At 36.2% G+C, this 12,250-nt stretch overlaps 1 protein-coding gene across 1 annotated transcript; it reads right to left on the bottom strand.

Annotated features, from left to right (window-relative positions):
• Positions 1–4,438: 4,438 nt before the first annotated feature.
• LOC143538514 (ribonucleoside-diphosphate reductase large subunit-like) lies at positions 4,439–9,048 on the bottom strand. The gene is made up of 17 exons (XM_077032065.1): positions 8,798–9,048; positions 8,669–8,730; positions 8,495–8,582; positions 8,150–8,413; positions 7,833–8,073; positions 7,693–7,769; positions 6,991–7,161; positions 6,815–6,907; positions 6,584–6,733; positions 6,424–6,510; positions 6,167–6,331; positions 5,741–5,860; positions 5,430–5,632; positions 5,197–5,346; positions 4,961–5,108; positions 4,799–4,882; positions 4,439–4,727 (listed from the first exon to the last, which is right to left on the bottom strand). The coding sequence occupies exons 1-17, from the start codon at positions 9,023–9,025 to the stop codon at positions 4,611–4,613; spliced, it is 2,448 nt and encodes an 815-aa protein (XP_076888180.1). The 5' UTR covers positions 9,026–9,048; the 3' UTR covers positions 4,439–4,610.
• Between the last annotated feature and the right edge of the window lie 3,202 nt (positions 9,049–12,250).

The raw sequence follows: 12,250 nt of genomic DNA, 5'->3' as shown, positions 1-12,250 counted from the left end.
GGTTCGGGATTTCCTTCTGGTTGGTCTTCAAATTCAGGCACGTTAAGGTCTGTTGGGTCTTCGTTTTCGACTGGAATTTCTTGTTGAACTTCTTCTTGGACCGGCTCGATTATAAATTCAACCCACTCAGGTCCGGTTCTGACTTGACACGAGTCGGTATGTAGAGACCAGTCAAACTTTTGGCTTTCTTCGAAACAGACATCCCGGCACACATAAATAAGGTTTTGAGCCGGGTCGTATAATCTGTAGGCTTTTGATCCCGGTTCGGTTCCGAGATGTACAACCTCCATGCTTCGGTCATCTAATTTTTGGAGGTTGGCGGTGGGTATCTTCATGTACGTTAAGCACCCAAACACTCGTAAGTGTGTTATGTTGGGCTTTCGGCCCTTCAAGGCTTCATAGGGGGTTACTGTTTTCAATGCTTTAGTAGGTACCCGATTCAACACGTAAACCGAGTGTCTCATAGTTTCTCCCCATAAGTTTTGTGGAAGGTCCATAGCTTTCATCATACTTCTTGTTGCATTTAGGACCGTTCGGTTTCGCCTTTCGATGACACCGTTTTGTTGAGGTGAGTAAGGAGCCGCAAACATTCTTTTTACTCCTTGATCACAATATTCAGTGAAAAGTTTGTTGAAAAACTCGCCACCTCGATCACTTCTTAGAGCTTTAACCTTTAGCAAATGCTCTAACTCTACTTCCTGTTTAAACTTTTTAAAAATACCCAAAGCATCATTCTTATTTTTAATAGTATAAACCCACATATACCTCGTATGATCATCTACAAGAAGCATAAAATACCGGTTTCCTCCCAAAGTAGGAGGTGAGATTGGTCCACATAAATCGGTGTGAACAAACTCGAATGGTCTTGTGGCACGGAACGTGGCGTTTTTAGGAAACGGGTTTCTACTATGTTTGCCAAGCATACATGCATTGCAAACATGCTCACCATGCAAAGTTTGAATATCGCCATGCACCATATTTTTAGACTTCATATTAGTTAATGTATCAAAATTAACATGACCAAGTCTAGCGTGCCATAACCATCCTTGGTCTTTAATGGAAGCTAAAAGACATACCGGGGTTCCAATTCTGAGCTCGATCTTGTAAAGACGGTTTGGACTTCTCGGGACTCTCATTAGCAAGCGATCTCCTTCCTCGTATAGCCACAAGTGGTCGTTTGCTATCCAATCCTTACACCCTTCTTCGGTTAACTAACCGATGCTCAATATGTTGCTACATAAGTCAGGTATGTAATAGACATCATTCATAACCCACTGCTTACCATTCTTGCAATCGAAAATAATGGAACCTCTCTCTTTAATATTCACTTTGGACCCGTCTCCAAATTTCACCAAACCGCTCACTCGATAATCAATTTGGGCAAAGTGGGCTTCACACCCGGTCATGTGATTAGACGCCCCATTATCTAAATACCAAATTGAATCGCTTACCGAGTCGTTTGCATAACGGATTGGATGAACCTTCTCCTTGTTCAACATAACTTGTTCTTTATCAACTTCAACTGAGGCCATCATAAGAGTTGGCGGCTTGGCCTCGGCTTGGTTCAGATTCGCTTCTTGAGTCGGTGGTCTCGGACATTCCCACGCAAAGTGGCCAAAAACATTACAATTATAACACCGAACACCGCTTTTATCTCTACCTTGATTTTGATTATTTTGATGGTTACCTTGATTGCCGTCTCTGCCTTGGTTGTTCGTGTTAGGTTGGTTACCGTCTTTTCAGTTATCATAGTTCTAATTGAACCGACCCCGTCCTCTACTCGAACCTCGACCACGGCCCCATTGGTCATAACCCGAGGAGCCACGACCCCGAGCATAATTTTTTCGGTCATGATCGGTGTCCTTTTTTCTTTAATTATCGTTTTTGGCATACAATAATTTTCCCATCTCAGCCATTGCTTCCTTGTCTTTGATTCTTTCTTCAAAAGCCTTTAACCTTGCTATACAATCTTCAAACACCATAGTGTTAAGATCGGCTCACTGTTCGATAGTTGCTACAATAGCAATAAAACTGTCCGGAACGCTATCGAGCAGTTTTTTAACGAGTTCATGATCTTCCATTGGACTACCCAAACTATCAAATTGCGAGGCGTATTCCGTTATCTTCCCGGCAAAGTCTTCAACGGATTCTTTTTCACCCATCTTCAATTGATTAAAATCTCGCTTTAATGATCGTAAGTGAGCTTGTAGCACACGATCAGCCCCAAGGAATCTTACCCGTAATGATTCCCAAATCTCCTGAGCATCACGGGTTCTTGCAACTTGCATCAACACGTTTTCCGGTAAGGCTTGTAAAATAATAGCCCTAGCCATCTTGTTCTTTCTGCATCTATGGCTTCTCCGTTCACCACCTCCCATAATCCTTGAGCATCAAGAATTGATTCCATAATTACAACCCACGTGTTGTAGTTTGTTTTTGTTAACTTCGGACACTGCAACGAAGTTGAACTTGGTTCCCTTGCTTGCACAAACGGTCTTTCATCCACCATAATACCAGGTCTTCGAGTTTCCGATTTGATGTGGTTAGTCGCCCCACACCGTTCTTGAACTTCCCAAAGATCGTAGATCGTCTACGCTCTAATACCAATTGTCGGAGAATAATTGGTGAGAAACTGGATTGTGAAACTTGAGTCATAATCACGGAAATCGGCGGTGAAATATATATATGGTTCTGATTGGTGGAAGTGGAAAAAACAAGAACTAATAATTCCTTTTAGGAATTAAATATTGTGACGATATTATTAATTCAACTTCTTGAATTTAGTAGCTGGAGAAGAATATAAGAACTTGGAAGCAGCAAACGAATTATTGAACGTTCTTTTAAAACTTAAACTTCAACTTCTCTTAATAAAAAACTTCAAGTGTTTATAGGCTAACAATCCTAACATGACTAGAAATAGGAAACTAGTAAACCAATTTGACTACAACTAGGAAACTAATAAAAGATAAACATAAATAAAACTTAATATATTTGAATTTGATCTCCTCCTTATCCTCCCCTTGAGATCGATCTAGCCACCCTCGGTTTTATCTTTAACGAATCGGAATTAAATATATCACATTCTAGTTCTAAGTAAGCATAAACATTCTCTAATCTTGTGATTGATCATACTTTACAACCTGTTCATGCCTAGAAATCACCCAAAGAAGTCATACTCAGAAATATATGCATAACAAGCTTAAAAGATTATCGTGACGCTTAAAAGATAGCATTGTAGATTTAGAAAGGACATTTTTTTTATGAATGCGTTCGTTTGATGTATGAACATAATTATTTAGTATACTTATGTGCGGGGAAATTAAAGATATATTTGAAAATGCATAAGTTTGTTAAAAAGTATGCATGTGTTTTTTTATGGGAAACTAAATATTATTAAAGATATGAAATTTTAACAAATGGAAACGGTATTTTGAAAAATATAAGATATAAATGCATAGTATATTTTATGAAACTTTCATAATTAACGAATCTCTAGAAACAAAAATATATAATGTGTATATATATTTTTTAAAGTTAAAAGAGAACATGTTGGATTTGAAAACCCGACATAGTGTTATACGGCAAAATAAAAATTTAATATTTATATAAGCTTATATAATAACGGATCACAAAACTTATCACCAAAGTGTCGTCGAATCACGTTTAGTAAAATGACACACGAATGAAACAAGTCTAACTAGTTGAGTGAAGCACGATCATGAAACACTTAAGTGTCTGAAATGAAACATTAGACCTAAATTGTTCTTGCATGTTTGTAGGACGAGACTTAGAATTTAACTATCTAGCTGGTGCACGTTTGAGAATCAGGTGAGTCTCACGGCCCCTTTTTAATATAACTGTTTCGAAACTCTTGGGGGGGGATGCATGGAGAAATACATGTTTGGAAACGAGTAGAAACGCTATCTCATTTTATTACATGGGTTGAAGACAGTAATGCACCCAAAGTCCCCAAGAATCTACGATCATTAACTATTGTAGACGTGGCCAACATGAATAGTACTATTCAGGATTAACACACCCCACCCGTGGTTAGTCGCACTAACTTAGATTGGAGGTCTAGCGGGTAATATTTGTCCAACATATGACTTCGATGCATTCGCATTAGAACATCAAGATAGGTGCTCATAGAAACGTTGTTAAGCCTTGATCATAGGGCCCATGGTAACTATTTGAGGATTTGTCTACATAAGACAATGTCGGTTGACTCGTGAAAGCACATATCTTTAGATACCATATAAACCTGTGAAACTCACCAACAATTTTGTTGACTTTTTATACATTCATTCTCATGTAATTGAAGCATTAAAAACACACATGAAGTCGCATGCACTAAGATGCATTTTGGGAGTTATCTTATAGTATCACATTGGTGCTATTTCTCATTCAAACTATAAATTAAAATGCATTTAACAAACAAGATAGAAGCTTTTCATTAAACTAAAACCATATTTATAAACCAAGTTGCATAAGTCACTGTACATAATACTTCCCAAACTATATCAAGAAACTGAAACCCACATCATCCAAGCTTAACATTCCATAATATTATGCAACTTAAACACATAAGCCACCATATTAGTCAATAACTTTTAACTACCGCAAGCCATACATTCCTCCCTGTTCATTAGGGAACACAGCATCTGTGACCTTTTTGTGTTGTCATCATCCTCATTGTCATTGCCATTCGCCGCTATCTTCTGTTTTTTCTGCATTTCAATTATCAGGTCACTATGTTTCAAGATAACAAAACATAAGACAACTTAAACAATATACATACATCGAGAATGGAAGTATCAACAGTGAACTTAATAGCATCAGCTGCGGCACGTGATCGCAGATAATACATACCCGTTTTAAGCCCCTATACCCAACAACAACAAACATTTACTAACTGCGTGAATAACATATTAATAATACAAGTGGAAAACTTTGACTGTACCTTTGACCAAGCATAGTAGTGCAAAGATGAAACCTTGCCAAAGTTCGGTTGGTCCATATGTATGTTCAGACTTTGACTCTGGTCAATGTAGCAACCCCGGTCAGCAGCCATGTCAACCAACGTCTTTTGTTTGATCTCCCACACGGTTCTGAATCAATATTATCACAAATTAGGACCAGAACTAATACATAATACAGCAGTAAGATAATAAAGAGGATGGTGGCTGCAAATCATACTTGTAAATCTCTTTCAGATCTTGAGGAATTTCTGAAATTTTCTGAACGGAACCATTCTCATATATGATCTGATTCTTAAGAGTAGGGGACCAAAGGCCTGTCTCAGTTAAATCATGCAATAAATGCTTGTTCACCACAACAAATTCACCACTGCAGAACAAAGCTATTGGTCAGGCACAGCAAATGGTATTTGGATATGAATATTATTAAATAAAAAAGATACAATCACTTGCCTTAAAACTCTACGACTGTAGATATTGGAAGTGTATGGTTCAAAGCACTCGTTATTTCCAAGAATTTGACTTGTTGAAGCAGTTGGCATCGGGGCTACAAGCAGTGAGTTTCTAACACCATATTTGCCTATCATTGAACGGAGTGCGGTCCAGTCCCACCTATCTGAAGGTGTTACATCCCACATATCTGGTTGCAGAACTCCCTAAAAGAGTCATCATTATTATTATTAGTTGCTATCTTCTGAAACCAGTAATGTGTCGACAAGCATCACTTTTTAAAGCACACACACATTCAAAGGGGCACAACATACCTTGCTAACAGGACTTCCATTGTATGTTTCATAAGGACCTTCTTTTTCAGCTAACTCGGATGAAGCTTTTAGAGCATGATAGTATATCGTCTCAAATATCTCCTTGTTCAACTGCTGAGCCTTCATTACAGATATTCTCAGTCAACCAGTTGCACCCATATACGTAACACTTTCAAGTTTCAACCCGTTTGCTTATTAATTAGTCAATTTGGGTTACGTATTAATAACAGGTAAACTCAAAAAGGTCGGCTAATATGGAACAAGCCCAGGGTGCACTTCTAATATGTAAACCCTCAAAGATGATTTTATACATAATAATAATAATAATAGATACATGTAAGAATATGATTTTTGTAACTCTTTTAACTACTTCAAATCGAAACTTGACAATATTCAACAAAAGTGTTTCTGAAGGAAGAATAGTACCTCCGGCGAATCAAAGGGCATACCGAGGAGTATGAAAGTATCTGCAAGGCCTTGAACCCCAATACCAATGGGCCTATGCCTTAAGTTTGACCTTTTTGCAGTTTCAACAGGATAATAGTTAACATCAATGATTTTGTTGAGATTTGTAGCCACAATTGATGTGATCTGTGCCAAACAATAAAAATAAATATTTATGATCAGATTTCTAAGCATAACCAAAGAGAGTCAGGCCGTGGGGTGGGGAATAAGAAACAAACCTCAGCTAGTTTGTCAAAGTCAAAGTATCGGTTCGCAGAACCTTGGCTACCAACAAGCTTTGATGGTTGAGATTCTGCTGGAACACCCTGAAATGCAGCTTAATAATAAGCATAACTCGAAAGGATGACGTGCTAGTCATATATTGATTAACTATTATACCTTCTCTCGAACATAACGTGGTAATGCAATGGATGCTAGATTACACACAGCAGTTTCTGTTGGACTTGTGTACTCAATAATCTCGGTACACAGATTTGAAGACTTTATGGCACCGAGATTCTGTTGGTTGCTCTTTCTATTACAAGTGTCCTAACAAGAGAGCAGCATAACTTACTTATAAAAGAATAAAAATATCATTACTAGAAAGTTTAAACTTTAGTAACAAATTACCTTGAATAGCATGTAAGGGGTCCCTGTTTCTACCTGAGATGTCATAATAGCAAACCAAAGATCTTGTGCCTTAACAACTTTCTTAGCTTTCCCCTGAGATTTCAAGAAAGAATCTATTACAACTGATAAAACTAATACAAAATTTAAAACTTTAACATAAAGATTAAAGAAGTTACTTGTGTTTCATATTGGGTGTAGAGGTTTTCAAACTCTTGACCCCAACAATCAGCCAAACCAGGAGCCTCACTTGGGCAAAACAAAGACCAAGTGCTGTCACTCTGCACTCTCTTCATAAATAGATCAGGTACCCAAAGAGCGTAAAACAAATCCCGGGCCCGTTGCTCTTCCTGCATAACTCATATATTATATAGCCATTTGTGTAAGCAAAATCTATGCAGTCAATCTCGGTGGTATCTTGGTGGTATATTGGTGGTATCTCGGTCACGGTCCTCGTGTGAAATATCGGTACTGATAATATCGGCGATATTGACCGGTGTTGGCCGATATTTTACCGATATTTCACCAATATATCACCAATATTCCCGATATCAGCATTTTAAGTCTTATTTTTCAACTTTTAGTGTTTAATGTTGGTGTTTCAAGTATCAATCAGTTCCTACTTGCTACAATTGTTAGTGTTGCAAAAGGTTAATTTGTTAATAGAAGGAGAATATACTGAATTGTTAGTATTAAAGTGCTATATATATAAATTCTGCATGATATTAAAATTACCGATATCCCACCAATATCTCACCGCGATAACCAATATCTCAAATATCAGTTGTCGGCCGATATCCGATATTTTTCCGCATTAACTGCTTAGAGCAAAATATGGCAAACAGAGTTTATACTATTTAAACAGAAAATGCATTTTCTACCTTTCCATGGTTCTTCTTCATGTCAAGAAATTCAAATATGTCAGCATGCCATGGCTCCAAGTAAACAGCAAATGCACCTAGAACCGTAAAATCAATTGCCAAACATGAACAAAACATATATAAAATGAAAAACAACCTACCCTTTCTCTTGCCTCCTCCTTGGTCAACATAACGGGCAGTATCATTGAACACACGCAGCATTGGGATAATGCCATTGGATGTACCATTTGTTCCACGGATGTAACTTCCGGCTGACCGGATATTATGAACAGATAAACCAATTCCACCTGCAGATTTGCTGATAACAGCACATTCCTTCAAAGTGTCATATATGCCCTCAATGCTATCATCTTTCATACACAACAGAAAACAGCTACTCAACTGCAATACCACATAATGTTAAACGGTTAAACTCACATAAAAATTATTAAAAGGGAAAAAGAGTAATCAATCATACTTGAGGCCTCGGTGTCCCTGCGTTGAACAGGGTCGGAGAAGCATGAGTGAACCACCTCTGTGACATCAAGTGATAAGTCTTGACCACCGAATCAATGTCGTCTTTGTGAATCCCGACCGCAACCCTCATCAACATATGCTGAGGCCTTTCAACAACCTTCCCCTCAATCTTCGACAGATACGATCTCTCAAGTGTTTTAAAACCAAAATAATCATAGTCAAAGTCCCTATCGTATATGATCTCACTGTCCAACTTAGCAGCATTCTGATCCATAAATATAATAAAACAATTAATAAGCCATAAAAACTAAAAGCCACATAATAAAGTTATAAAGCATATGTCCACCTTCATGATGACTTGATAAACATCATCTGCAATCAGGGGGGCCTTCTTGCCAGATCTCTCACTGATGTGAGAATACATATCTTTAATTCTGCAAAGGCCAATAACATCATATGATTTCAATACCAACAGATATAGCATAATTCATTGAAGCTTATACTAATCCTATTGACTTACGTTTCTGAAAATGACTTCTTAGTGTTCTTATGCAGATTCGAAACCACAATCCTGGCAGCCAACTGTAAGAAATTCAAACCAATTAGCAAATAAAATGAACAATAAGTGAGGGATCATTTAAAAACTTACGGAAGCGTAATCAGGATGGTTAGTGGTCATGGCAGCTGAGGTTTCGGCGGAGAGTTCATCAAGCTGGCTGGTGGTGATGCCTTTGTAGACACCAGCACACACCTTCTGGGCAACGAGGACCGGGTCACAGTGTTCGGTGTTGAGCCCATAACTGAGTTTCTTCAAACGCGCAGTGATCTTGTCGAAATGAACCGCCTCGTGACGCCCGTCTCTCTTCACCACATACATGTTTCTTAGTTTGTTGCAGAGAGTAAATGAGATGTTTTGGGACGAAGAAGAAGATTGATTATATAGCATTGGAAAGTGTGATATTTTTGAAGGTTTGAAATTTGGAATTAGGGTTTCAGCTTCCCGCCAGTTGAGTGGCGCGGGGAAATTGTGTGGGCGTGCATTTGTTCGTTTTCAAAGCTTGCTGGCCACTCTTCTTACTTTTCTTTATTCAATCAATCAATCAATCATGCCCAGTAAAATCCCACCGACAGCAAAGCTATAAGTAGGGTCTGGGGAGGGTGGGATGTAGGCACACCGTACCTCTATCCAAAGGAATAAAGAGGTGGCTTCCATAGAGACCCTCGGCTCTAAGTACATATGTATGAAGCAAAATAAAGGAAATCAAAGTTTAACAGTTATATAAAAACTACTACTACTTATAATAATATTAATAATAAGATCACAGTTTAACAGCTATATAAAAGCTAATAATAATTATAATAATAATAATATATGTAAGGGAAATACCATTATGGCATGTGATCTAAATAAGTTAAGTCTAAGCCCTAAAGTATTCAATTATCTCTAAAAATCCTTAACTTTAATTCTACTTCTCCACGAATTCCTATCCTCAACCATGTCCTCGGAGAGGTTTAGGTCTATCAAATCATGCCTAATCCTCTCATCCCAAGTCAATTTCGGTCGTCCTCTACCCCTCATCCCCTCTATAGTAATGTTTTCTACGGATCTAACAGGATTCGTCGTCTGTCTTCTCTTTACATGTCCAAACCAACTCAATCTCCACTCTCTTATCTTGTCTGCTATGTTCGTCACCCCTAATCTCTCGCGAAACACATCGTTTCTTATTCGGTCTAGCCTTGTGTGCCCACACATCCAACGTAGCATTCTCATTTCTGCTACCTCCATCTTCCGCACTTGTGCCTTCTTGATGGCCCAACAATCTGTTCCATATAGCATTGCAGGTCTAACTGCCACCCTATAGAATTTTCCCTTTAGTTTAGTCGGGAAACTCTTGTCGCACAATATACATGTGGCTGCTTTCCATCTACACCATCCTACCTGAACTCGGTGGGTCACATCACTGTCTAATTCCCCATCGCTCTGTACAAATGATCCTAAATACTTGAACTCGGTGGGTCACATCATTTCTTACTTTTCTTTATTATCTTCTATATTTATACCAGTTTTAGAGCCCGTGCCACACACGAGATAATTTAAATAATAAAATAATAATTAAAACAAATAATTACATAGCGTATATGAAAAAAAAATGTATTACATCTATACTTGTATCTATACAACGAGTACATAAATTGATTTTATTTATATCACAAAATGATTTTTTTAAATGAACTTAATAAAAAAATGTCCATGTAAAAACGTACCCGAGAATGCTTCTTTCTATTGAAAAATTCATTCTCGGTGTCATATATGTATAATTGAAAGAATTTTGGTTATGAACCAATTTCGAAAATAAGACTTCTTATACGATAGTAGTTTTAACCACTTAGCCTAAATACAAAAGGAGCGTTACCTTTACTGATATATTTATCAATTTACCACCCATCAAATGAAAGTAGGACATTAAATTGTAGCAATGGATGTTCTTCAAAAACTATGTTTTTCTGAGCTACACCATAAAAAAAATTTTAGTTTCAGAGAGCTTATCGACTTTGTTATAATGACAACATAAAAAATAACATGTTAACCCATTCAATTTTGTAAATATTTTGTTTCATTTGAGCATAATTTTACATGACATGCTTCCCATACAACGTTCTGATCACCATTGAAGGAAATATTAATGTTGACATAAATATTTCAAATTTGATAAAAGTTAGAAGCATTGATAGGCATGTGGGTGGCATGTCGAAAGTGTTCGCAATCTTTTCTTAAATTTTAATAGTTGAGCGAAAAATAGTCTATTTGCCAAATCCCGAACCTTTTGATTATTTCAAAAATGCCCTTAAAAATAAATTTGAAACCCGAGTCATGTTTAAAATTCTAACTTTCATACTTTTGACATTTTAAACTCAACATTTTGTACCCATAACAAATTTGACGATAAATCTATTTTGCATTCTCAAACTTTAAAAAATATTCAAAATTTTCATTTTTGACCCGTAACAAATTTTGACCTAAATGTAGTTAACTTGTACCAAACAATCAATTTACCAACTTTTTACCCATAAAATCAAATTTAACTTTCACAAAAAACCCGAAACAATTTTTCAATTGAGAAACATGATTTGGTGTTGATTTTTGGAATTCACCAAGTATTTTGAAATATATAGTAAAATAATATGTTAATATTTCTATTTATAAAAATATATAGATATTATATAAATATAGTGTAAAAGGAAAGTGAATAATTATTGATTTATTACATATATTATAGAATATTAGTTTTGAAGGGAAAAAATTATAAAAGTTAAACAAAACATAACAAGTGTGCACGTTTATTTTACTTTATTGGAATATATAGATATCTATACTAGTTTTAGAGCCCGTGTCACACACGAGATAATTCAAATGATAAAATAATAAGTAAAACAAATAATTACATAGCGTATATGAAAAAAAATGTATTACATCTATGTTTGTATATATACAATGTGTACATAAATTGATTTTATTTATATCACAAAATTATTTATAAAAAAATGTCCATGTAAAAGCGTACCCGAGAATGCTTCTTTTTATTGAAAAATTAATTTTCTGTGTCATATATAAATAATTGAAAGAATTTTGATTATGAACCAATTTCGGAAATAAGACTTCTCATACGATAGTAGTTCTAACCACTTAGCATAAATACAAATGGAGCATTACCTTTATTGATATATTTAACACATCAAACGAAAGTAGAACATTAAATTGTAACAATTGATGTTCTTCAAGAACTATGTTTTTCTGAGCTACACCATGAAAAAGATTTTGATAAGTTTCAGAGGGCTTCTCGACTTTATCATAATGATAACATAAAAAACAACATGTTAACCCATTCAATTTTGTGAATATTTTATTTCATTTGAGCATAGTTTAGCATGCCATGCTTCCCATACAATGTTCTTATTACCATTGAAGGGAAAATTAATGTTGACATAAATATTTCAAATTTGATAAAAGCTAAGCATTGATAAGCATGATGGTGACATGTCGAAAGTGTTCGCAATGCTTTCTAAAATTTTAATAGTTGAGGGGGAAATAGTCAGTTTGCCA

Source organism: Bidens hawaiensis, unplaced genomic scaffold (genome assembly GCF_021521415.1).
Source record: "Bidens hawaiensis isolate Kalapana, Puna unplaced genomic scaffold, B.hawaiensis_p1.1 tig00011635_1, whole genome shotgun sequence".
Classification (NCBI taxonomy): Eukaryota; Viridiplantae; Streptophyta; class Magnoliopsida; order Asterales; family Asteraceae; genus Bidens; species Bidens hawaiensis.
The sequence above is the reverse complement of the archived record's forward strand: the minus strand, read 5'-3'. Positions and strand labels throughout refer to the sequence as shown.

Bases quoted from the DNA above. Each gene is read 5' to 3' on its own strand.
- LOC143538514 (XM_077032065.1), bottom strand. From the start codon at position 9,025: ATGTATGTGGTGAAGAGAGACGGGCGTCACGAGGCGGTTCATTTCGAC. The intron at 8,583-8,668 runs GTAAGTCAATAG...TGGCCTTTGCAG, and splicing joins AAGAAGTCATTTTCAGAAAC to AATTAAAGATATGTATTCTC. The intron at 5,633-5,740 runs GTATGTTGTGCC...TGACTCTTTTAG, and splicing joins ATGGAAGTCCTGTTAGCAAG to GGAGTTCTGCAACCAGATAT.